The sequence below is a fragment of the Pyrgilauda ruficollis genome, unplaced genomic scaffold (genome assembly GCF_017590135.1).
Source record: "Pyrgilauda ruficollis isolate IOZ18807 unplaced genomic scaffold, ASM1759013v1 scaffold10, whole genome shotgun sequence".
In the NCBI taxonomy this organism is placed as follows: domain Eukaryota; kingdom Metazoa; phylum Chordata; class Aves; order Passeriformes; family Passeridae; genus Pyrgilauda; species Pyrgilauda ruficollis.
In genome coordinates this window covers 9,165,138-9,190,242 of record NW_024508101.1, presented here as the reverse complement: position 1 = coordinate 9,190,242, position 25,105 = coordinate 9,165,138, and the positions used below count along the sequence as shown (strand labels likewise).

The 25,105-nt window shown below is 43.3% G+C and overlaps 1 protein-coding gene across 2 annotated transcripts in view; it reads left to right on the top strand.

Annotated features, from left to right (window-relative positions):
• SETD5 (SET domain containing 5) overlaps positions 1-25,105 on the top strand; it is a 65,250-nt gene that overhangs the window by 5,156 nt on the left and 34,989 nt on the right. Inside the window, exons 2-3 of one of the 2 annotated variants that reach the window (XM_041459787.1) lie at positions 20,765-20,939; positions 24,663-24,768. In XM_041459787.1, the coding sequence (XP_041315721.1) occupies positions 20,869-20,939; positions 24,663-24,768 (177 nt within the window). In that variant the 5' untranslated portion in view covers positions 20,765-20,868. The remainder of the gene's footprint in view (positions 1-20,764; positions 20,940-24,662; positions 24,769-25,105) is intronic. The other variant, XM_041459795.1, reaches the window with a different exon arrangement.

Genomic DNA, 25,105 nt, shown 5'->3' with positions numbered 1-25,105 from the left:
TGACTTTTAGAGTGAAGTTCAGAAATGATCTGTTGTTTATGCTAAAGTGTAATCCTTATAAACTTGATAACGTAGACAGGTCTTGCATTCCTCCCTGAGGGTCACAGAAGGGCTAAGTTTAGCAAAGGGGAGGTATCCCAAACACTCAGATCTATCTAGTTTTCAAGGCAGCAAACTTCTCTGTTTTCATCCTGTTCTAAACAAGCCTAGGGTTTGGGTGTTTTTGGTTTGTTGTTTTTTTTTTTTTTTCACTTACAAGCAGCCTTTTGAGGCAGAATGTGAGTTAGCTTTAAAACCAAAATGCCCTAAAATATTTCAAAGTAATTTCATGGTAGAAAGGTCAGGGTGCTTTTGATGTGTTCATATTTAGAACATGATTACAATTGCAATCATACACATTGACAAGAAGATATTGTCTGGATTTGGTAGCTGCTCATTTAGTGACTCAGGCCTATTCCTGTTGTCCTCACAGAACTCATACCAGGGTTTTCTTCTGCAGCCTTGCTGATTTACAGGACAAAATGTTTTCAGTGACCCTGCCAGCAACCTGGAAAACAGTTTGAAGTTCTTTCTGATACTTTCTTTCTTTCTTGACTTTAAAGCAAGCAGTTTGAAATGCAACTTGTTGATAGGGAAGGCGTGTGAGACCCTGCCACTGAACTTTTTAACAGAACATGCCTGCTGCTACTGATTCAGTAAAGGAAAGAAAAAAAGAGGACGTAGCTTGGAGTTTTAGTTCATTGGCATCAGATTATGTGGCCTCTTGGTTTTGCATGACTTTGAATCATGAAAATAAATGGCAGAGAATTTTTGAGGATTTTGTTGATGGTCATATTTGGATAAGGAAGCCCACATAAGACAGTAGTGCTCACACTGTAGGACAGAAAGTCACTTCTTGCTTCTGGGAGCAGAATATGGGAGGTGCAGAGGTTGTAGCTGGTGGAAGGATGAGACCAGGAAGACTGAAGCTTCTCATCACAGCTCCAGGTAGTTCAGAGAATGGGAACAGAGGCATATTTTTCAGTGTGGTCATGTTTCCCAGAGCTGCCTCTGCCCAAATTACATCTTTCTGGGAATGTTTTAAGTCAGATTTTAGGACTGGAACCCCTGCAGGATGCTGGTGTGGAAACTACTGCCAAGGAGCAGTTCTCAACTGTTTTTATGGGAGAGAGTGAGGAGGTGAGAACGTATCCTTGCTTGTAGGCAGGAAGGAGTACACTGGGAAAAGTTTGAGAACCAGTGATTTGGGAAACTGAAGTGCCCTGGGGGTTCAACATGGAGCCCTTAAAATAGCATGCCTCAACCTGAGCTGCACTATCAATTTATAGATACTTGGAAGAGTGCACAAGCCTTTTGCATTTATGTGGCCTTCAACTAAAGACACTAAAACATTATTTGCTGTGTTTCAGTGGCATTGAATTGGAATAGCTTATAATGTTACAAGAATGCTTTCAGTAATGTGGCTGTAGATTAACTTTCACTACAGCTAAGATCTGGAAGCTTCCTGTATAAATGCATCTGAAGTGAACCTTTGAAGAAAAGATGACTGCTTGATTGAGTTAAGTAGGCTCTGTTTGACTGTAGAGGAGATTGGCTTGCTGGTTCAAAGTTCTCTTGCAGTTTTATGAACTTAAGGATGTTGGGGTTCAAGATGGCCTGGAAGTTAAGAGGGAACTTGCAGGGTGAAAGTCAAGTTCTGAGCTTGTCACAAACTCGCTTTGTTGTGCAGTTCTTCTAATTTCCACCTCAGGCTTTGCTTGTATATGGAAATCCGTGTGTTAAACTGGAATGGGTGTTCGTGACGCACAGTATATTCATTGTACAGCTTTGTGCAGGTTTTTGGTGCACAAGTGTTCCATGGCAGTTCAGGCTGACAGCCCTGTTCTTCTCAGTGTCACTTCTGCCTCTCTTCTGGCCCATGCCTGCCCCAGTAGTGAACTATTCAGGAAAACTACCATTGAGAAAACAAGTGCATTTCATTTTTGAAAGGAAGAGTTTTCTGCTGGCTTCTGCCTGAACTGCTTGACTGTGGGGTCAGGTTAGCACCAGTGCAGGGAGGGATGGGGAGGCTGCACTGAAGCCGTGCCAGCTGAAGTCAGCTTGAAACTATTGCAGAACTGCACCCTGCGAGCGAGGTTACTCAGGGTGAAGTTACATGAGACAGCTGAGCATATCCAACTGCTCTGCTGCTGAATGGGGGAAGTTTTGTTCCCCCTTGCTCTCTCACCCAACGGGGAGTTCTGCCTTTTTTGTCTGCCAGCTCTGGTTCCTGCTGGATTCCTTTTCTGAACTCCTCCAGCTTGCTAACCCAGCAGAACGCTGTGTTGGGGTTATTTTATGTTTTGGGTTTTGCTGGATTATTTTTTTGCCAAGATAGTGAACTGAACTGGCTCACTGAAAGACTTGTCAGGCATCCAGAGCCCTCACAAAATAAATAGGGGAGAGCATATGGGTGGAAGTGCAGAGGATGTGGTGGGGACCGGAGAAGGGGAACAGGGTCTCCGCCTTTCGGTGCCGCGCCCAGCACGGCCAGCTCAGGCTGTCCCCTGTAACTTCACACTCCTCTGAAAGGAGAGTGAGCCACCATCCACTGCATGCTGACAAACCTGTGCCAATCCCTGAGTTTGTGCCCTTGATCACTGTATGTGGAGTGCTTTATTTAGACAAACCCTTAGTTCCCTGCTTGAAAGTAGTCTTGCCTTCATCTGTTCTTGTTTGTTTGAGAAGCTGGTCAGATGTGAGTTTTAATGTAGGCTTGATCTGTGATGGTGGAGACTGTTACAGCCTGAGCTTGGTGCTTAACTGTTTCAAACCAGCAAAATATTGTAGGTATACTTTTGCAGAAAGTCAATACAGCTGAAAGCTAGAGTGATGGCTCATTTTGGAATATGGCAAAAAGTTAATTAGTATAAAAATATTACTAATCTGTGTAAGTAAATGCACCACACAATGTTTCTTTTTTTTTTTTTTTTTTTAACCTAGGAATTAGAAAGTCTTTGTTTTGTATTTACATACCTCTTGATACAGGTAATGAAATACCAAGGTGTGCAGAAAATTATAAATTACTGAAGATACACTGTCAAATGTATAAAAAAGATCATGGTGTGAATTCCATATGACTTCACTGAAAATATATAAGGTATAACTGGAACAACACAAAAATGTAATTCAGCCAAGGCCAGTTGCAGCAGAAACTTCAATCCTATTTCTTTAATATGGAAAACTTGGCTGTAGCAAATTCGAATCAAAGCAACTGTCTGTGCACTGCAGATCCTATTGTGTGCTGCTCACTGCGAGCTGAGGCTTTGTCTCGTACCTAGTGAGACTACTTGGTCTAACAGAACTTGAGGCAGCATTTTGGCTGTTTGTGTTTGAATAAAGGTATTTAAATGTTAGCATGTCATGACATCTCCAAACGCGTACTGCTGTGCAAAAAAAATTCATGATGGGTGTGAGCAGGATGTCTCATAAGCAAGAAATCTCATCTGTTGCAGGGGTAATCTTTTATTTAATGAAAACATTTGCAAATAGCCCCAAATCAATCACTTTGCCGTAAGGGAACCAAGCAGAGTGTATGTGCTGTCTTATCTTCACAGCCAACAGCAGTTGTGACTTTTTGCAGTGTGGAGCTGAATGCCCAGGTGAGCACTGGGGTGATGTGTACGGAGAGCTCTGGGGACTCCAACTGAGTGCTTGTGTCTGCTCCCCACCCGTGCCCCAGGATAAGGACTCGGGGTTGGAACACGTCATTTATCTGTGACAGAGGCTGGGCAGGAGGTGGGAAGTTATACTAGGATGTTGCCTTTTGGGGTACGCCATCCCAAATCTGTCTCTTTAGATATGTCCCTTAGCAGTAGGAAGATCTCTGCTGAGGTTACAGCTGTGACTTGTGAGATAGGCAGAGGAAATACCTTAACTCTACCCTGCAGTGGTACTGCTTGGAGGGGCTGTTCCTTGCATGCTCTGCCTGAGGTGGGAGGCACTTGGATGCCCAAGTCCCAAGGCTGTTAGCTTTCTTTCCACACCTATGGAAATCACCATTAGTGCTGCTAAGAGTGGTGTTTGTTGCCTTTCCAGCTTAGCTCCTGAAACACTTGGAGCATGGTGTGGGTCACTCAAAGTCAAGAAGCTGAGCACAGAAGTGTTTGCATCTTACAACACAGGTTTGATCTCTGGTGGATTCTCTTTGGCCACTGCAGGTTCAAAGTATCTTTTATAAAATGTTCAGGCACAGAATTTGTAAGAAGATTAAAAACTTGCAAACTGGGAAAAGACTTCCCCCACAGTCTGCCATGGAACAACATGAGAGTTGAAATTGATGTGTCACAGTTCCTGTTTCCTGCTCCTGCATTTCTAAGTCTTACATGTGCAGACAGCAGTAATAAATTAATAAAGAATAAAGCACTAGCATGTTCTAAAAGTGAGACTATGCATTAAAACCTGCAGTCATTAGTTAAGCCTCTCTTGGGTGCAGCTTGGGACTGTCAGCTTGAAACTGGTCAGCAGAAATTTGTTGAATCACACGTGGAGAGAGAATCCCAGGGAGAATGAAATGGGATGTCCAAATGTTCATGGAAGTTCTGTGGTTTTTGCAGAACTGTATGAACTGTAACCAGGATCCTCTCAGTGAAATCCTTTGCTTGAAAAAAAAAAAATTAACAGTTTTTAAACAGCAGAGATGGATGGGGAGCAGGCTGTTCTTGTAAGCAAAGTTTGTAGCTTTCTGTTGCTCTTCCAGTGTCAGAGTTTAGGCGTCATTCCTTTTTCTGAGTAATAGTGAAGCAGTCTGTTCCCATGAGAGTCACTGGGCTGAGGCAATACTTGAAAGGAATTCTAAAATTTTCAGTTTCACATGAAGAGAAGGTTGTGAACGAGGAAAAAAGTAGCTTTGACACATATTTAAAAAATGTTGTGAACTTTTTGCTGAAGTTGTTGAGAGATGGTTGTTACTGAAATGGTACATGATTTTAAAATGTAGAAATCCGTCTTAAACAATTGGACTTTCTATGAAATTCTGTTAGTACTGAAAAAGTATCATTTAGCTTAGGTTAAAATCTCTGCAGGTACACTGATCATTGCTGATTTTTGGAGTCTGCTGCTTCCCTCCCAGGATGCATGTGTGGGTCCTTAGCTTTTACTGACCAGGCATGAAATGTGTGAAATGGCCACTGACTGAAATATTTTTCAGGTGCTTTTTGCCCCCTGAAAGTTCAAGATGAAATGCTGGCAAGATGATGTGTCCCCACTCCTGTTCTGCTTAGAGCTAGGTATAGCCCTGGCTTTCTTGTCTTGAAACACTGTATGTGACATCTCAGAAGCAGAGGTCATGTTTGTGTCACATCTTAATATTTTTACTGATAAAAATATTAAAGCACAAAAAAGGAATTGGCTTGCATAGGACATCTTATAGGCAGTGTGGAGGAACAACATATTTGGTTTGGGGGTGTTCTTGGCTTCTGGTCTAGTGGTGCAAGTTGCAGTTTTAGGTGGCTCTCTCACCCACAGCAGTCATCACCTCTGCCTACATGTCCATGTTCTGTGGTGTTGTGTTCCTTCTCTATGTATCTTCAGTTTCTTTCAGTAAAGCTGTCAGTGGTTTTAATACTGCTGTTAGTAGGTGTGGTGGGGAGTGCATTACGTACTGGATACAGGTGAAAACATCTGTATGAGTTGATGGGGAAGCATGGTAGCATGAGCCAGGGTGTTTTCCCTGCCTGTTTTCACTAGCTTTGTAATGCTCCAAGGTAGTTTGGGTTATGAACAATGCTGCTACTGATTTGTAGCCACAGGACTGATAAGCTATGTAAAGGGGCCTTCAGAGTACTTTGGCAAACTGTGTTTAGATGTCTAGTGCACACAAAATCTATCTGCATTACTCAGGAAGATAATTCCTGTCTGTGCTGTTCTCCTTCTGTGTTTAGATGATTCTCCTATCCAACTCTTACCCAGCTGAGGTCTCGGTAGTTCTCAGTTTTTCCATAATGACAAAATCAAATTAGCCCTATGAGTGGTGCATGTGAAATTCTTTTTGGTTAAAGTACATTGCCCTGAACGTTTCCAGGGTGGTTTTTTTTCTTGTGAGAATTCAACATCTTGTGTTTGAAAGAGAAAGGAGAAAATATGCAGATGAGGAAATGCTGTTGTTTAAGGTACGGGGAGGAGCAAGTAACTTGTTTCTAGAACATAATCTGTCCAGCTGTGACTTAGTCATCTTCAGTCTTATATAAAATGCATCCAGTCTAAATAGTTGAGCGTCTCCCTCCTGAATGCGGCAAACTTTTTATGCTTATGTGAAGATGTGAAGCTGTAACAGGCGCAAGGCATCATCGTAGGAGTACCTTCATACTTGGGAACCTGCAGCATCCATCATACTGTCAAGCCTCATTTACTCATGTGATGGGACTTTTTTTATTTTATTCTGTTCCACATTTTTTTCAAGCCTAAAGAGATTCCTTCCTGTTGGCAGAGAATACAGCACTAATAATTCCAGACAGGAGAGCAGAGAACGTAACGTGAGAACAAGGGTGATTCTTGAATCAGACTGAAGGTTTTGTTCATCTCTGACAGGGCCAAAAATTGATGTTTGAGGAAGAATGTAAGGTGAGGAGATCACAGGATCTTGGCTAATGTCTCTAATTTCAGTGTAGTAGTTCCTGCTGTTACATTACATGCAGCCCTGCTCTTAGTCACTTGGATTTCATGTAGCTGTTCTTCAAGGAAAGGGGGATAACTTGACTATTATGAAATGCTTTTACATGGATAAATGTATTTCCACACAGGTCCTTTGTTTATATAATTATGGAGGTTTTGGAGGGGTGGGGGAGATTTTTCTTAATGACAAGCAGGAACTTGTAAGCTTTGTAGGAACTGGCATGTGTGAGTTGAAAGATATTCTGTGCTAGTTAATGGATGATGGACAGCCTTGTTTAGGTAGTCAAGAAAACTGATGCTGTACAACAACAACACTGCTGAGTGTGTTGTTAACTAAATGTATTGATAAAGAGAGGTGTTGATAAATTTTATGACTCTGGAATTGGAAGATGTCCATTTAAAATTCTGTCAATACATTTCCCATTAATACACATTTCATGAAACTGGAGAAGCTGGTCTCTTCAGTCACATATGTATGCAGGGGAAGGTCTCCTTAGGAGGGGTACTTGGAGCTGTGCTTCACTTGTAGTTGGAAACATTCTTCAAAGGCTTCTGAGAAAGTGTTTGATGTAGTTTTAGTTCTAAAAAGAGTTATACAGTTTTTTTCATAAGAACTACAAATACACTGTGCTCACTGTGAAGACTTAATGGCTTGGGTTGATGCTGCTTGGGGACCTCAAGGCTGCAATGCATTGCTTGATTTTTGTGGTAAATCCATATACTTTTTTTCAGGCTGTGCTTGACAAACACGGCCTAGCTCTCATGTAAACTGAAATGCCAAGTGTAAAAATGACTAGGTGAGATTTTCCATTCTTTGTTAGGTGGAAAGTCAGATCATCAGAATGTTATTTTTTGCCTTAAAATACATAGTTATGCAAAGACTTAGTGGCCCTGGAGAAGAAATAAGCAATGCCCTGAGCAACTGATCCAAGCTGACCCCTGCTTTGGGGGTAGGGAGACGGTGTTTCAGTCAGTTTAACTTTCAGTGGTCCCTTCAAATCTGGATTATTCAGTGGATGAGTACAAGACTGGGTGCAGGAGGTCTGAGGGGACATGGCTGTTTTAGGTGGAGAGGGCAGAAGATAGGAGGAAGAAGGCTATACTCTGATACTGGAAATGTTTGTGCTGGAGAACTTGCATTAACAGTGGAGACCTGAAATATCTGAGACTTGAACTTGGCAAGGACAGACCTAGCTTTATAGATGATTGTGAGATGAAATCAGATTTTAATTCACTGTTCTTTAGATTCTTTTTATCGGGACAGCATAAAATATTTGATGATTCTTGATCACTAGAGAGGTGCTAGTGGGATAATAAAGTATATTTAGGGATCTCTGAATTGTTTTGCCACATTTCAACAAAAGATGTGAATTCATCCTGTTGCAAGGTGATGCATTTGTTAGCAAAACTGCAGACCCACCTATAAATTGTGAAACAGCATTTTGGAAAGCAGTAGCTCGAAGGGCTTTAAGGTCTTTATAGCTTGTTGCCTCTACATTGTACTTGGGCCATTATTTTATTTGAAAGGGTTAATGTGATTCTTGGGCATATTGAAGAGGAGGGAAAAAAAGTGGGGGAAAGGAATGTGAAGCAAAATAAGTAATCTTATAAACACAGCAGTGTTGAGACTGATACTGGAATTGAATTTTGGTTTCCATGCTTCAAGAGGAATGCCAATGTATTTGGAGAGAATTCAAAGGACAGCTGCAGAAATGATCCAGGGACTGGAACATAAGCCTCATGATGTGAGGTTTAAAGGAGCTCAACTTACTCAGCTTATTGAAAAGACAATTGACAGAGGACTTGATCTTTCTGTAAAAGGACTTGTGAGATTTGCTGACAAAGACATAGCAATATCAACTGAGGTAAGACAAATTCAAATTTGAAGTGCAGTTCCTCGGCAATGATAGTAATTAAACATCAGATTTGTTTACAGGCAAGGGGAAAGGAGCAAACGTTCATCTTAGTATTCTACGAAAGGCCCAACTTAGTTCTTTTTGGAGAAAATACATTGCAATTTATTTTTTAACATTATGATAATATGCCATTCCTGACACTGGAGTTTAAGAATCTTTGAAGATCTTGTGCCATGATTAGTTGGTCCAAGTTCAGGTACATGAACTCGCAGTCACAGCCAAGATCATGAAATTAAGATGAATTTAGAGGAGAAATAGTTAAGCTGGTGCTAGAATACTGCCTTGCATAACACACATAAGATGTGAAAGGAACTCTGAAACTTAATGCTTTGTGGTGTGCATCATTGGAACACAGCTCTTTCCCATACTGTGTTGCTTCAGATGTTTAAGATATGGTTAAGGCTTTCTGAAAGCCCCTACAGAGAAGCCCTGATGTAACTGTGTACACTCACTGTATTCAGATGAGCATTCCTGCATTTCGGTTGGCCACAGCAGAAGTCTGTAAATCTTTTTCATCCTTTTTTAGAAACAGTATGAAAAAAATTGCACAATGGCAATATTATTATAATTCTTCTGAGAGTAAGCACTGACTCTTCTGGTCGGTTTCATTCTTAAATGAATGTAGGATATTCTCTATCTCTCAAGCTAACTGGACTTGTTCAGAAAGTGTATTTGTGTTTGAAACAAATAATTGTAAGAAGTAGTGTTCTAATGGCACTTGTTTGCTGGTTTTTGTGCTGTCCAAATGAGAGTACTTTAGCAATTCTACTTGTCCATCACTTTGTAAATTCACCTGGGGAATTGAGTGACTCAGTTTGGTAATGGCTCCAGATCATGCTTCTACTTTTTATTTGCAGTTGTGCATTCCACCACTCCCTTGACGGCTGCCAAGTTTCTATATTTCCATACATTACCTTGTTCCAGATGCCTTTGCAGACATGCAGAGCTCTTAAATTCCCTTCTGGTAGCTCTCAAAATCTGCTGCTTTGTGCAGGTGGAGCTCTCCCGGTTGGTTCTGCCTGAGTGCATGCTTGTCCTTGCCTGTGAGAGGAGGACGTTGAGCTACCTGGGCTGCTCTTTTCCCCTGTGTGGCTGCATTCCTGCCTCTCCTCTCTTCCTCCTCCAGGTCCAGTTAGGGAGGAACCCCATTGCTGTCACCTCTGCAGCTGTGCAGTAAGAAAATGCTTCTATGTCCTATGGAAGAAAAGGCAGCTGGACATTTTCTGAACATTTTCTATCAATTTGTCACATAAATTGTGCTGTTTCTGAGGTGGGAAAGAAGTTGTCTGGCAGCTGGAAGTTTCCTTGCTTAGGGCTAGAGGAATAGCAAACTGCAGGAACGTGTTGGGGCACTACACAGCACAAAGCAAAGACCTCCAGCTTTGAGATCAAGTGCAGCAACCCCTGCTACTCACCTTGTCCAGACAGCCCTGTCTGCCTTAACCTGCAGGAGCAGCTCGCGGGAAAAAGTCAGAGCTGCACACAAAAGAGGTTGTGAGGGCTTAGTTTAGGAGTAGGGAAATGTCCCTCTTCCTTGCCTTCCCTCTCAGATGTGTCATTGTCCTCCTCTCCACAGCATGATGACGCTGATGGAGAGGACCTGCTGGAGGAGGGCTGTCAGTCTGTTCAGCCTGAGCAACTTCTTGCATTTCAACCTCTTCGTTTCATCTGTGGTTGTACATATATGTGCTTAGTTGCATTTATGATAATCATGAAAAATACCCTGAATGTATTACTCTGCTCGTAATTCAACATTCAAAAAAGATGGAGGTAGCAGATAGCATTACAAAGATGTGTTACAGAACCACTCACTCAGCATCGCTTTCGTGTGAGCTCTATGTGAGCACTCTTGGCCAACTGTTTGATGTCAGTGCTCCTGTGTTACCACCCACAAGCAGTTAAGGTGGTTGATGGTGTGCTGTGCTCTTCTCAAAGGAAGAAATTACTGATTTATGTGCAAGTCATCAGAAATAAATCAGGTTTACGTGATTTTTGTCTTTTTTCAGTCACTGGTTGCAGGTGTTTTACTGCTAATTTCTGGTCATCTGCATTTACTTTGAAAATGTGTTCAACTGGATTATCTGCTTTTTATCTTGTTAATAAAAAAATGGGCTATTCAAAAAAGTGATTGTGGCTCTCAGCACAGTCTCGCCAAGCTTTGCATTTCTTGCCAGCAGTTAGGAAGTAGGTATTTGGGAGTTTCCTGAATAAGCATTACACCTTTTTCTTTGTGATTGTAAGAGCAAGTCTGTGATTATATTGTTTTACAAAAAAAAACTTATTCCAAAATTACTTCTAAAAATTTGTATTCCTTAAATCTGGTTGGGCCAATTATTGCTGGCTGCTGTGTTATTCTGTAAATCTGATGACTGGGTGAACATCCTCTCTACATGGAGGATCCAACATGCAGAGCTGGGGCATGCCGAGTCAGTAGTACCTGCATTTTGGGACCAGTGCATATCTTACCAGTGCCAAAATACCATATAATGTGAGATGCAACTCATCCAGAAAAGTGGAACACAATAAAGAACATCTCTTGGACATTGTTCAGCATCACTGAGTGGTTGGAAGCCCCAGAAGGGGAACTAAGGGGTTTTGGCTGATGCTGCCTTTGGGTCTCATGAGTGCTCTCCACCACTGTCCTATTGACTCAGTTGCTCTCTAACAGGTTTTGTGCTGGGAAAAGCACATCTGCCAGAAATGTGTGAATTTGCTAGGGGTTCCAGAACCATCTTACATGACCAAGAATGCAACTGGGCACCAGGTCCTGGGCAAGTGCTGCAGTTGGTGATGTCTCCCCCAAAGATGTCCCTGGGCAGGGGATGTGGTGGGGTAGTGCAGTGGGCTGAGCCTTGAAACCTGTCACAACACAGCGATATTGCCAAAATACTGTGAAATTCACTGGATTTTAATGCTTAACAGTGATTGTGTAGCTCGGTAATGGATCTGACCCTTGCCATGTGCAGCACGGGTTGCAGGTGTTTTTGTCACCTGATTTCTCACTCGAGGCCCATCGGACAGACCAGTGTTTGTGGAACGCGGCTCAAGAGCGTTACACAAGCCTGGAGTAACTTCCTTACAACGTGGAGAAAAATGTATTTGCATGATCTCGAGCCCAGGTGCAAGGCTGCAAAACTTGCCAGTCACAAACCACAGAGGCCCGGTTGGAGCTGGAATGGCACTCAGAGATGGTTTGGGCAGGGGAGAAGGGTCAAAACGAGTCCTGTAATGGAAAGCAGGCCTGAACCTTCGCGTGGGAGCTGCGGCTCCATAATTGCCACACTGTGTGATGTTGCCATGGCTGCCCGGGCAGTCCCTGCGTGGTTTCCTGATGTGTGAGAGCAGGCCGAGGCTGCCGGCGAGCGCAGAGCTGCCCTACGTGTTTGGGGAGCTCAGGCGTGCGCTGGCAAGCCGCGGTGATGGGAGGATCCCTGTGTGGGAGATTGGAGGCTTTGAGCTCAGTCTCTTCCCCATCTCTTCCCTCACAACAGATCAGAGAACGAGCTGTGATTTTTGCAGGACTTTAAAACACCTTTTTTCTTCTTCTTCTTTTTTTTTTTTTTTTTAGTTCTTTCTCTCCATTGCAAAGTCCTTCATTCTGCCTTAAGCCGGGGTCGTGCTAGGAGCGAGGCTGCAGTGTGAAATGGAGAATCCTGAGGGCACGAAGGAAGGCCTGGGGGGGCTTGCCAGGCCTGGGGGACTCTGGCATGTTTTGATCCGAGAGCCTTTGGCTGCCTTGCCATCTGCATAGCCTGTGAATAGTTTTCTCTGGCACAGACCTTGTTCCTTAGTGTTGCATCATCTCTGGGAGAAAGGCCAGGTCCGGAGCCCCAGCACAAAGGCTTTCTGAAGCCGATGAAGCTTGTTCTGTGTGCGGAGCGTCTCTCTCCTTCCTGTCGTCCTTTCCATGAGATTCCTGAAGCGGCCTCCGTCCGAGAGCCCCCTCGTCAACAGCTGCTTTTTCTCCGCCGCTTCCTGCACACCTGGCTGATGCAACGTCTGCCTTGGAAGCGCTGCTGGAGCCTCCTCTGAAGCTGGGTTGTTTGCCCCGGCGGGGAGTGGCCGGGCAGGCGGCCTTGTCACGTGGAGCCCTTAAATAGATGTATAAAGGACGTACAGCGGGACCTCGAGGCACAGGCAGAGAGTATTTAGTGGGATTATGCAGAAATCTTTTTTCCGATACTGGGACTGGAGGTTGCGGTCCTTCTCCTGGCAACTTGTTAGTGGTTAGCCTTCCACTGGTTGTAAGTTCGGGTACTGCTCTGTGCCAGTAAATCCTGCTGATTCCCCTTCTATATTCAGCGACTTCCCGTGACTCTGGACTGTCTGAATTCTCATGGGAACTGTAATTCTCTGGCTTTGGATTTGGTCCTAGTTATTGCCCTTTATTGCTGAGTTTCCCTCTGACCTTGCATGTGGTACAGGCTTTTCTCTCTGAAATACCTTCAAAACGCAATTTCAAGGTCTAAAGGTTTTTGGTTTTTTTTTTTTTTTCTTTTTGTGGGGGGGTTGTCTGACAAGCTTTTAAATTTAAGCTTTGTCTACTTCAGAAAGTTTAATAGTTACATGGATGAAACCATTCATGTGAATACTATTGCATCCACAAGCAGCAAAATTTAGAACCAGGAAGCACTTTGGTCTGCTAAGATTGAACCAATGTTATTTACATTATTTAAATTAATCTTGAGTCTTACTTGATCTGTAGCCATTTTCTGGTGTAGGCAGGTCTCTTAAAACCTGAAAACATAGGGATATATGGACAAGGTGTGGTAGACTGAGCAGTGGTGTTTCCAGTAGTGCTGTTCCTAGTTACCAGCCTCCTTGCAGAAATTTATTTCCCCTAGAACAGTGTCTAAATGGGACTATGTATTTTACCTGTTTCTGCTTTTAGTCCAGTCTTCTTGGCATCAGCTGCAATTGATGAGACATGGCAGTGTTTCCTTCCTGCCACCTGTTTTGGCAAAGACTTAGAGGAGACGGTCACAGCAGTAACATCAGCTGCCACAGCTGGATTCACTGGAGGTTGGTTGTCAAACTCTTAATCTCAGAGTATCTGTTCTGAACCTTTTTGTTTGCATTTTTGTGACATACAGGCATTTGACTGTTCTCTTTTACCTCATGGAAAAAGAGAGCAGCAACCTCACAGTATAGGACCAGCATAGCAATTAGGATGTGTTCCCTGCACTGCAGAATAGTTTTGCCCCATGACTGTTACAAAATCAAAAGTTTGCGGAACTGGAAGAGAAAAGGGATATTTTTCCTCTCTCCTATTCCATGTAGTTTAGTAATTTTTGTGTCTTAAACTGTGGTGCCTCATGTGTAATGCTTTTTTTTTCTCCTGTATTACTATATATTTTCCAGAAAATAGTAGAGAACAGTATTTGCAAAAATAAAATTTAATAAATACAATAAAATATACTAAATTTAAAAACATATAATTTTAAATGCCTCATTATTAGAAGAATTTATCACCTTCACCAGCAACTTGGAATGCTGTGAGATAGACCCACTGTAAAGCAATGTTTTTAGTATAGAAGGGCGTTCTGTTTGAGCCTGGGATTTTTCTGAATTTCTCCACTATTTCTGTTATTCATTTAATTTTATTTTGATGATTTCAAATTTTCATAGTGTTGTGATGTTTTCTTGAAGACTTCCTGTGTTCATGACCCTTAAAGTTATGTGGACTTTAACATGATGTTCTTGGTTGGGATAGACCTTTTTGCATTGCATTGTTGTCATTCCTTTAAAACATCTTTGGTGTCACCTGCTCAGCACACTGTGTGTGCAGACCATGCAAATGCTGCCAGGTCCCTTCTTGTCAGAGTGGGGTGCAGGCAGAGTTCCCTGGCATGTGCCTGCCACCTCTGTATAAACATACCTCAGAATAATTTGGTCTGCCATAGATCACTGCTACTCTGTAATTTGCTTCTGCTTTCTAATATGACATTTTTATGGAATTATCTTTATGAATGACTCTTCAACCAATTTACAATCAATAGAAATTAAACTTTCCAGTAAGGTTCTGTGATGCAAATTGGATGTTTTAAGAAAGTCCAAAAAAACCCTTGTCTGACATCTTTACCTCTGGAGCATATTGAACTGTCGAGGATGTGATTGAATTGTCCAGGAGAAGGTATTTCTGGAGGCAAAGTCTTACCTGCCCTTTTTTTTATCTCTTACTAAATTTCTCTTCTATTTTTTATCATAGTATTTGAAATATTTTATGATTTCAAAAGAAAAACAGGATTTTGGTTTGGTTTGCATAATGTCTTGCCTGTGGAAGCAGCAGCAAAGTTTTGAGGTTATTCTTCTTGCAGTCTTGGGTCAGTTGCTAAGAGTACTTGACTATGCATTTTGTAATTTCTCTGCTTGGTTTAGTTTCTATCAGTTGCTCTCTCGTCGTTTGTAGTCCCTTAAGGTGTAGTTCACAGAGGAGTTTAACTAAAATTGATGTTTTCTTCATGAGATAAAATGATGGAATCGTGTGGATGGATATTGTGAAAATTGCCTTAAAAAGGCTTAAACCTAGTTTAATTTTTTTTATTAAATTTACGTACTTTCCATCTGTTTCCAAATTTTGTCAAAATCAGTTTAACTTGCTTGTACCTCAATTTTAATAATGGCTTACATAGCCTTCACAGCTTTATCATGCTGATGTTAGCTAAGTAGGTGTATTCATAAACATGTGTTGAGGTACTGTGTAGTGCTTTCATAGAACACTTCAAGAATAATGGGAATTGTTAATATGATTTCATATCTTGTAGGGAACAACTTGACTGATGCATAGGCCCATGCATACCAAAAGTGTTTTAGGTCACCCATGTTCTAAAAGCAGTAGTGTTGCCGTTCCCTGATCTTTGACTCCAGCTCTTGTGAGTGTGATGAGCAGCAGCTCTCACTGGGCTGTTCCTTTCTGACATTTTACAATTTTTAAATGCTGTTATTCTTGTTCTGAGAGCTTGTCAGTGTTTTTTCAAGGTTCTCTAGATCCCAGAGAGCAAAATGAACTCTGAACTAAATATGTACATACAAGGATTTCTTTTTGTGTATGGTTGCATACATATAAACCAGGGGACAGTGAAAAGGGCCTAAGACAAATAAATCTTTAACCATTGCGCTATACTTGTCAATAATTTGGTTATTGTGGTATTATAGCTAGTAAAGAATTCCAGTGTTGCGTGTTACTTTGATCCTTTCTGTTGTAAACCAGGACTGAGTTCTCCCAGACCCCATGGGATAGAATTGCTGTCTTGCTTTATCAGCCCACTAGCAGATGATGTATGGATCTAATGATAATAGTGAATAGTTATATCAATATTTCATTCTTTAAAACTGGCACAGTTGTTTCCTTGCTGCTTAGTGAACCCAGCTTGTTTTCAGAGCAGAGCTAAGCATTTGTATTGGTAGATTGAGGCACAATTCAAGTACTTTAGCAATCTGTTTCATAGTCAGTTGGAGCTAAATGATTTAAGGATTTATCTGCTCTGCCCCTGTGTCTGTGTAGATGTCCTTATAGAACAACATGTCTGAAATTCAGGGAATTTGATGCATTTTTTTGACCTAACTGTTAAATACAGAAAACCTTGATCTGATTCTGTTTGCTCTAAAGGTGCTTTCGCTTCTGTTAAGGATCTGACCTTGACATGAGGTTTGTGCATGTACAGGGAGTGCTTGATTGGACTCAGGTGGACTGTGCACATATTTGAGTGGCACTGGCTGATGAGAGGACTTTTTCAGCGTGGTAATGGAAGCTGTTCTGTTTACATTAGATGTCCCATAGATTTTGATTATTCTGAAATTTCCAGGGGAAAATATGAACAATGAAGAAGATCTAAGATGCTAACACTTTTTACACTGCTCCACGTGCCGTGTGATTTGCCACTGGTGCAGATGACAGTGTAAGTATGAGCTCATCAGACCTTGCTGTTTCTGTCCCAAATGATGTTGGCTGAGAGGATGCCAAAGAAGGCTGCATGGCAAAGCTGCTATTACCAGTTTTCCACCAGCTCTGGACTGGCCTGTGGCAGTATGAGGTGCAGGAGTGAAAAGTGCTTTGAATTTGATATGACTGGTAATGGCGTGGGAGCTTGAAAATGTGCAACTCATTATACACGGAGCTCATCCTTTGTGGGCGACTTAGAGGCCCATTGCTGAGCGTAGAGAAGATGATGGTGGTTATTGTTCAGACACTAGTAATTCTGGGTTGTCAGAAGTCTGGAATCTGTTTCCAGTTTGGGACTTCAGTAACTGGAGTTGTTAGGAATTGTGGGGAGAGGTAAAGGAAGCGCTTGTCTGTCCTTTACTATCTGCGAACAAGAAGTGGTCACCATCAGTGCACATAGAGGTAATTTCCTTGTTCTCTCTGCCCTGGCTCACATCTTGAAGTTCTGCATAATCAGAAAAGGCTTTTGTCAGTTTGTCCACGATATGTTTGTACCAGTGTTACCTTTTTATCTTTCTTGGCCATGCATGAGACACTGGATGCACAATGGTAAAGTATTTCAGGCTCTGTGTGGACACAGACTCACAGATGTGCACGGACCCTGCAGAGGAACAGGATGAATCTCTGTCCTCCTGCTTGGTGACTGCTTTGCTCTTGAATCTGTGACTGTGGGAGGGTGCAAGGGACACGTTCTGTCCCCCCTAAGATTGTACAGCATCACCTGAGCAGCACCAAAGGGTGATGGAGTCTGAATTTAGGTAGCACATGCAGTCTGTGAGGCTGTGCCTGGGGTTTTTTGTCTGCAGGTGAATTTTTCATGACGCTCACAAATACTTTGTAGAGTCTGTCACCAGATGTTGCACACCATGCATGTCCAGAGGTGTCTGTATGACTGGGACACGAGTGAAGACAGGTACAACCACATCTTGAAGGAGGAAGCTCTGGTGAGCTCTTTGACTCGCCATGCTTGATTGTTCCTGTTAGTACAGACTTTTAACACCACAAGTAATAAAGTGAGTTTCCAGCAGTAAATCTTCTGCATCTGCTTTATTTGTACATGGATGGCACTGGCTGTGGAAGTGAGCCAGTGCAGCGCTGCAGCCATTGCATCCTAAACAGAGTTCCAAAAATTAAATTTACTGTTACAGCAGCAGGTGTTGCTTAACCTTCACTTGGCCAGCTTAGATTTATTAAAGTCCTTTCTGTCAATACAGGATGTTACCTGAAATAACTGAATAGCTTATATTCACAGTGTAGCCAAGGCAGCCACTCACAGTGGATCAGTCCTTGGCGTGTGACCTGTGCTGAGTGAGAACTGGGGATCCCAGCTGGGGTGGCTGTGTGGGTGGATGCTCATCTGGGCTGTTCTGATGATGTTGGGGAAGACCAAGTATCTTTATACTGGTATGACTGGTTAAGGAGGCTGGTGTGTAGGTGCCAAATGTGGGGGGAAAAGAAATCATTTTCAAAATCAGCTAAATATTATCTGCCTGTTAGGCCATCAAAATTTCCATTTTCATTTGATTTCAAGAAGAATTGTGTTGTAAGGGAGACAAATTTTTGCTGTGGTCTGAAGCTCATTAGATTTGAATTAAGACTCTGAATTTAGTAAAACTTCTTCCAGTGGCAGCAGAGAGAACTGGGTGTGACTTCTGGTTTTTTTCTCCTTCAGCTGTATTTTTGGGGATAGAGGCAGGAACGACCTTGGGAATTGAATATACAGGAAATTGGCCAGTTTGGTGGGTCAACATCTAGATCTCAACCCCAGCATTTTCTGTCAGGCTGATGTTAGCAGGCCAAGTGTCTTGGAGTCCAGATGTAATGTAACCTGAAGGTGGTGTGGTCTTGGACCTCACTTGAAGTTGGTCTCAGCAGTTTTGAATTGTCACATTGTCACAGTTGAAAGTACACATAAAATAGGAGCACCAAACAGTAAAATCTGAACATGGGTGGTAGTTGGGCAAGTATTGCTGGGTCAACATAAAAGTGAACTGGAATTTGCCTTGTTTAACCTTTCAGTTTGCCATTTCATGTTTCTCCAGTAATCTTCCCAAAAATGGGAGTTGAGACCATATCAGTGCAGCAGCATTTGTACAGTACTGATAGAAAGAGGGTTTCCTATGAGAAGTGGGTGAAAACTTGCCCCAATTACTCCTGGACCGCCCAGGTATCCTGCGACTCTCTAGTCCAGAAGCTGCACCTGAAATCCTCCAGTTCTGCTGAGTCACAGGCAGGCAGGAGGCTGGAATTCATCCTGATGAACTGTCAGGCTGCTGCCAGCTGGGTACAGTCATTGGCAAAGGCATGTGATCAACAGAGGGAAAAACATCTAAACAAGTATTTAGAAAGATTACTGGGTGTGGGGAGAAGAAGAGTTTTCCATGTTCCTTAAAGGGAAGGATGCTTCAGACACTGAGAAACTTGTCTTATTTCTTTTAACCTTGTGCTAGAGTTTTACGTGACTCAATTGAAGCAGGGATTGATGTCTGTAGCTTTTAGCTGTATTTTAGGAGCAGTTTGTCTCATGTTGTGGCAGTGTAGAAATCACAACTCTTGTCACAAGCACAAGAAAGGGTAAATAAGACACTTCTGGAAGGTCCTTTTACATTTATTTTTTTTCCAGAAAACACACTCAAGGACACTGGGCTGTCTGGGGTTGGAACTGCTTGTGAGCTTAGTCCTGCCTGTTTCCTTTTTCATCTCCCACCTCCCTGTGAGACCGTTGCTTTGGGGCATAACAGGGAATTGCCACAGACCACTTAGAAATCTTTATGTGCTACTTCTGTAATTCACTGTATGCCTGTCATACTCTGAAAGATTTTCCATAGGGATGTATGCTGAAGAAGGAAAGTATTTCCTTGTGCCGAGAGAAGTGGCCTGCCTTTTAAGACAGGAAAAGGCAACATAGCATGCAGCATTTAAACTTTCTGACTCTCACTCTTCATTTGCCCTTATAGTGAGTGTGAGTGTGTGTTTTTGTCTTTCTGGGGGTTTTGTGTATTAAACAATGGCTGGACTGTGGTGTCCAAAGGCAGTTCCCTGTGAGAAATTCACTGCCCACAGGAAAACTTGGCTCACGGCCTCTGTGTAGCCCAGGAGGGTTTGCTGGCAGAGCCCCGAGATGCCGGGGAGCATGTGACAGCAGGCTGGCTTGTCTGCGCTGCTGGAGCCAGCGAAAGGCAGTGGAAAGTATTCAAGGCTGCCCTTAAAGTTTAACGTGCAGAGAGGGTGGTTGTCACCATTTTTCTTTGGTTTTGGAGCTGTCTTTGCTGCGTGCAGAAATGCAGCTTCTCTCTGTGTTGTGGGGGCTTCTCTTGAGCTGTGTAGAATAATAGCCCCTTTATGCTCATGTGTGTTACTGAGGTTATTTACATAACGAGGGGCTGATCCCATTTCACCTCCGGCCGCCATCCGACCCGAGGAAGTCCGCGTTTATGGGCGATTTGTGTCGCGGCCGTAGCAAAGCGCTGTGGTCAGCAGGGAAGGTGGAGCCCGGGCTTCCCCGGCACGGCCGGCGGCTGCGCCCCGGTGCCGCCGTGACTCACCCGGCTCCCGCACACGGCCAGTGATCCCGCCGCATTCCCCTCGCCCAGACGTCTGACGTGGCTCTGCCGTGGGGAGGTGTCAGGGACAGTCGAGGCCCGCTGTGTCAGGGCTCACTGAGCCACCGGCGCAGAGTCCAGGATGGGCCTCGTGGCCCTGGGGAGCCATCGGTGGTGGGGGAGCAGCTGCTCTGCCGCTCACACTCACCTGTGCTGTAGGCCTAGCAAATGCACCTACAGACTGATCTCCAGGGAGAGGTCTCAGCTCGGTCCACCCTGGCATTGTCTAGTTGTCCACCGTGATGGGATTTTGCCTGCAGCTTGTGTGGGGAAAGAGTTAGGAAATGCTGGTGGAGGGTTGTGGGTGATAGGTGACAGCTGCTGCTTATATGCAGAAGGAGCTAATAGATTACTTATCTGATAATTAGTCCTAAGTTTACTTGGGGGAGGAGGGAACTGTCATTATCAGCTTTAAGGCAAAGCAGCTCATTGTATGTCAGTCCAACACGGTAAAAAACCCCTAACCTCCCCACCAAACTACTGCCATCTACCTCTTCTGTGGCCCTACATACCAAAATGAAGTAAAAATGATGTGGCATGTCACTGATGGAAATCTATTTCTGCTTTTCTTTGCTGTGAAAGCCTTCTTTAGAGGCATACAGGGAGACCTCACCCCGTAACGGAGATGCAATGCTTTGTTTCTACCCTGGTAGGTTTCCCCATGTCCGTGACGTGTTGGCCGAGGCTCTGCGGCTCCTCTCCGCCCTCGGAGCGGCCAGTCGCTGCCCTCTGGACTCCGTGATCCCCGACGGGCGTCATGAGCATTGCAATCCCTCTGGGAGTCACCACACCAGATACGTCCTACTCCGACATGGCTGCAGGATCGGAGTGAGTGTTACCCCACGGATGAGGAGAAAGGAGAACGGGAGGGTGCCAGAGGGCTGACCTGGAGTCGGGCTGTAGGATTGGTGCCAGTGCTTTCTCCACTCGGGAGAAAGGGGTTGCTGGTCCACTGGCAGTATGAGAGATGAGTATTAACAAATACAGTGTTACAGAAATTGGTAAGTTTAACAGAGGATATGAGGGAAGGTACATCTATACTCAAGTGCAGGCAGTTGTGAATTTGCTGTACCCAGGCTTGACATTGGCATGGTACAAACCAGCGCCTTTTCCAACAGCTGCAATGTGAGGGATCAGCGTGCTGAACCTTCCTCTCAGTAGAGCCTATTAGCTCAGACTTGGTACCAGTCTTGTGTGACTGATTTGTGGAGACCTTTGGAGTTTGACAGAGATGTGAGACAGCATCAGCCTGGTAGGCACCTTTATTTTGTTTCTGCCCCTGAACAGACTCCAAGGAGCATACCTCAGAGAGCATCCTCTGGAGTCCCCACCACAGGACCATGAGCAGGGCTCTCACTGCAGCCGTATCTCTGAGGCCTGTTGGAGGGGACTTATATTTCTTTAAAAACACTCTGCTTCTGCAGAGTCAGGAGCATTTCAAAATCAGGAAATACTGCATTGTGATCTCTTCTTAAAACCCTTGTTAGAATGATGTCAGCTAGGATTAGAGTATGCTTTTGTCAGGGATGAGAGTGAGGGCTGAAGTTTATTTCTGTGTGCTTCTACATCCTGCTTGCCTGCATCCTTCTTTGAAACACAGACTGTAGTATCTCTTTACAAAAATCTACAAATGATGTTTTGGAGATAGATTTCTCCCATGTGTTATCTAGAGGTATCTACTGTGCAAATACCTGCATGTCAGCTGTATCAGTGTAGAACAGAAATTACTCCAGATGCTATTGATTTTGATCTGTAAGAGCAGTGGGCTAAGGTTTGAATCACTGTTTTTCCCTTCCATCTCGCCCTGATTTGACTATGCATAGAGTTTGATTACACCGTCGCACTCTCTGCAAGACTGCTAATGCTCTTTTTTGTCTGTTTTGGCACTGGCCCCATTCTAGCCATTCTCTTTGTGATGCTTCATTCCATCCTAAAGCCCACATTTTTACATGTTGTTTTTAAACGGAGAATCAGAATCTAGTAAGTCACTCATCTGCGCTGGTTACATGATCCTTCACTTTTCAAGATCTATCATTTAGTATTGCTTGTCACCCTGCTTCTCCCACAGCAGCACTTTGAAGACTCAACATGCAGGAATTTAAAACTGTTTATGGCAGGAGGAAGAGTGCTAAATAGTTTGCTCATGTGCTTTGCTTTCGAAGCTGAGCGTGGTAGGGAGAAGAGCCAGATGTGTCTGTGCATGTGTCCCTTGTAGCATTTAAGTATCAAAAAGACTGACTGTAAACCTTCTGCGAAGCATTTTCTTTCTCCCTTGTAAGAAATTTGTAGGTCTAACTTGAGGCTAGGCTTGGAGTGCTTTGAAAAAAGGTGTTCGAAGATTTCTGAATTGGTTTCTCTGTCTGTTTTCTAAAAATTGGGAATGCCAGGACTTCATTCGCCAGGCTTTGCATCGATGCACTGTTATGCTGAAGTGTCCTTCATGGGTCTCTTCAAAGTTAAGGCTGTCTTTTACTTTGCCTTTGAAACTCTCTGGTTTGATACATAAAGTCAGGGGTACCTGAGCTTTGTACCTCTTAAAAGGAATTGATTCCAAGATGTGCATCACAAAGGCAGTGGGGAAGGTAAAAGGAAAACTAGCTGATCCTCTTCACAGGCTGAGCTTTAGCATCTTCCCCATCCTCTGATACAGAGAGGAGGTGAAAATGGTGTAGGGTGTTCATCTGAGGGTGACATGGAGGCTGCAGAGTAGTTTTGCTGTGTTAGTCTGACTGCATATTGGAAGGTGTGGAAGCTTGGCGTGCTGCTGCTGAGGAAGCATGGGCCCCAGCGTTGTTGCCCCTGGACACCGTTGCACCAACAATTCTGAAGTTTTATTGCTAATGCTTGCGGCAGCATTGTTGGTATTCCAGTCTGACTGTGGTTAGGAATGTGGGTGACTTGGACAGAGGACATATCTGCTGTTTAGACTGTTTAGGCTCTTTTCCTTCTAATACTGAAATATTTCTGAAAGGGTTATTAAACCTGAATGGATTTGACACTGTACCAATCTGAAAGTCCTAAAGGATTGTTGCAAAGGCTGGATTATGTGGCGAGCTCTACATATGGTACCTTTTGTTAAGAAGTACATCCTTTGAGAGAGATCATCTATATCTTCTGCTTCTGACAGTTTTGCTGGCTGTAGTCACATTGAAAACCAACTGAATTTATCATGTCATGCACTTAAATCCTGAGCTCCAGAGGTGTTGTTTGCATAGGTGAAATGTCTTCTACTTTCTGCCGTTCTTTGTACAATAAATTACTGCTCCTTTATGTTGCAAAGACAGATCACCTTACTCCAGAATAAGCCAGAAGCTCAGGGGCTGGTGCCTTGGAGAATAGATGAGGTTGAGTGGCAGGGTGGGGCAGCAGAGATTTCAAGAGCTAATAGGAAGTCCAAAGGGCAAGGGGTTACTCTTCTTGGGTGCCTAAGCACTGCCCCACGTGTGATTGCTGGCCATTGTTTGATGGTGCCTGATTCATGCTGACTATGTAGGACCCACTGAGAGTCCTGTGAGATCTCACCAGAGCAGCAGAGGTCCAAGGTAAAGTTTTCCTTTTCTATACTTTTCTTCCCTGCTTGCTCAGCTCCATGCTGTAATTTTGATGAAGATTCCATCTGCAGACATGGTTCAGTAATATTTTGCCATACTCTGATACAGGCCCTACTTCTGGTCTGTGCAGAGGTTATCTGACTTGTATCTTCTACTTGTAACAGAAGACAGCATGTTTCCTTGCTGGTGTTCTGTCTGTAGCCTCATTATCTAATATCCCCTGCATTGAATTGCAGCTGTCCCTTCTCTGAGTAGGTTTTCTGCAGCTTTCTGCTGAGGATATACCTTTGATTTTTAGCTGTTTTTTTTCACCACCCTGTGGTGGAAGAGTGCATTGTACCTTAGCAGCAGATTTCCTGTTCTGCTCATTGCAGGCTGCTGTATAGAAAGCACAGGGTGAATCTGATCTGTCTGTGGCCACTGTCTGTCCAGGACATGGATTTTGTTGTCTCTTTGTAACAGGAATCTCCAGTTCCTGGTAGTTGCTGTCAGGATAGCTGCAGTTTTCATGCAGGCTTTATCACAGGATGTTGGACTCAGTAACAATTGGTATCTGAGGGAGAGAGAAACAAGTGCAGGTGCAGGAAAGCTGCTTAGCTGCAGTTGAAATAAGCTGTTGCAGAGATAAAATGGCAGTACTGTTCAGTGGCTTTGAGATTAGGCTAGCTGGGTTCAGATGTGAATGCTGAACTAGACCCAATTTCCTCAACAATAAGGAAACTGAGCTTCTTACATGCTAATTACCTTTTTAACTTCCCAGACTGAGACCTAGTTTAATGAGCTATATAGGGTGGCCCTTACTCAGTTCCTTCCCTCTGAAAGCAGGTTCATCCTGTACAGCTTCTGCACACATGATGCTTGGTGAAACGCATGACACCACCTCGATTTCATGAAGTTTCTTCATTTTGAGCTCATGTGTTCAATAGAAAAGAGCAGTGAAATACTGGCACTAAAAAAATGATGTTGTATTGATGGGTTTTACTTCTGGCACTTTCTGCAGCCCAGAGTCTGTGGAAGCTAGTCCAGCTGTCAGTGAGAAGAATGTGTACTCCAGCCACGGCTATGGGGCCACCCAGAAACACAGCTATCGCGGGCTGCCTTACGCAGTGAGTACTCTCTCTGCAGTGAATCAGCTCTTTACTGTCTGCTTTTACTCTTTTCTCCTTGTTCCATAGTTCTTTGCCTATTAAGCCTTAGGAATTTTGACTTATTTCTTAGGAAACACTAAGTTAGAGCTGAGTTCTGCCATACATTTTTTATTTCTGTATTTATTGTTTGTGAAGTCTTGCATACTTTACAGCAAACTTTTTTAGTGTTCTAGGTGATAGATTTTTAACTGAATGAAATAAATGAATGAAGTGTGAATAAAAATGAATATATAGTATTTTCCTGGTGGTAATTTTATGCCTCATTTGGTTTATTGTGCACTATTTATACTTGTTC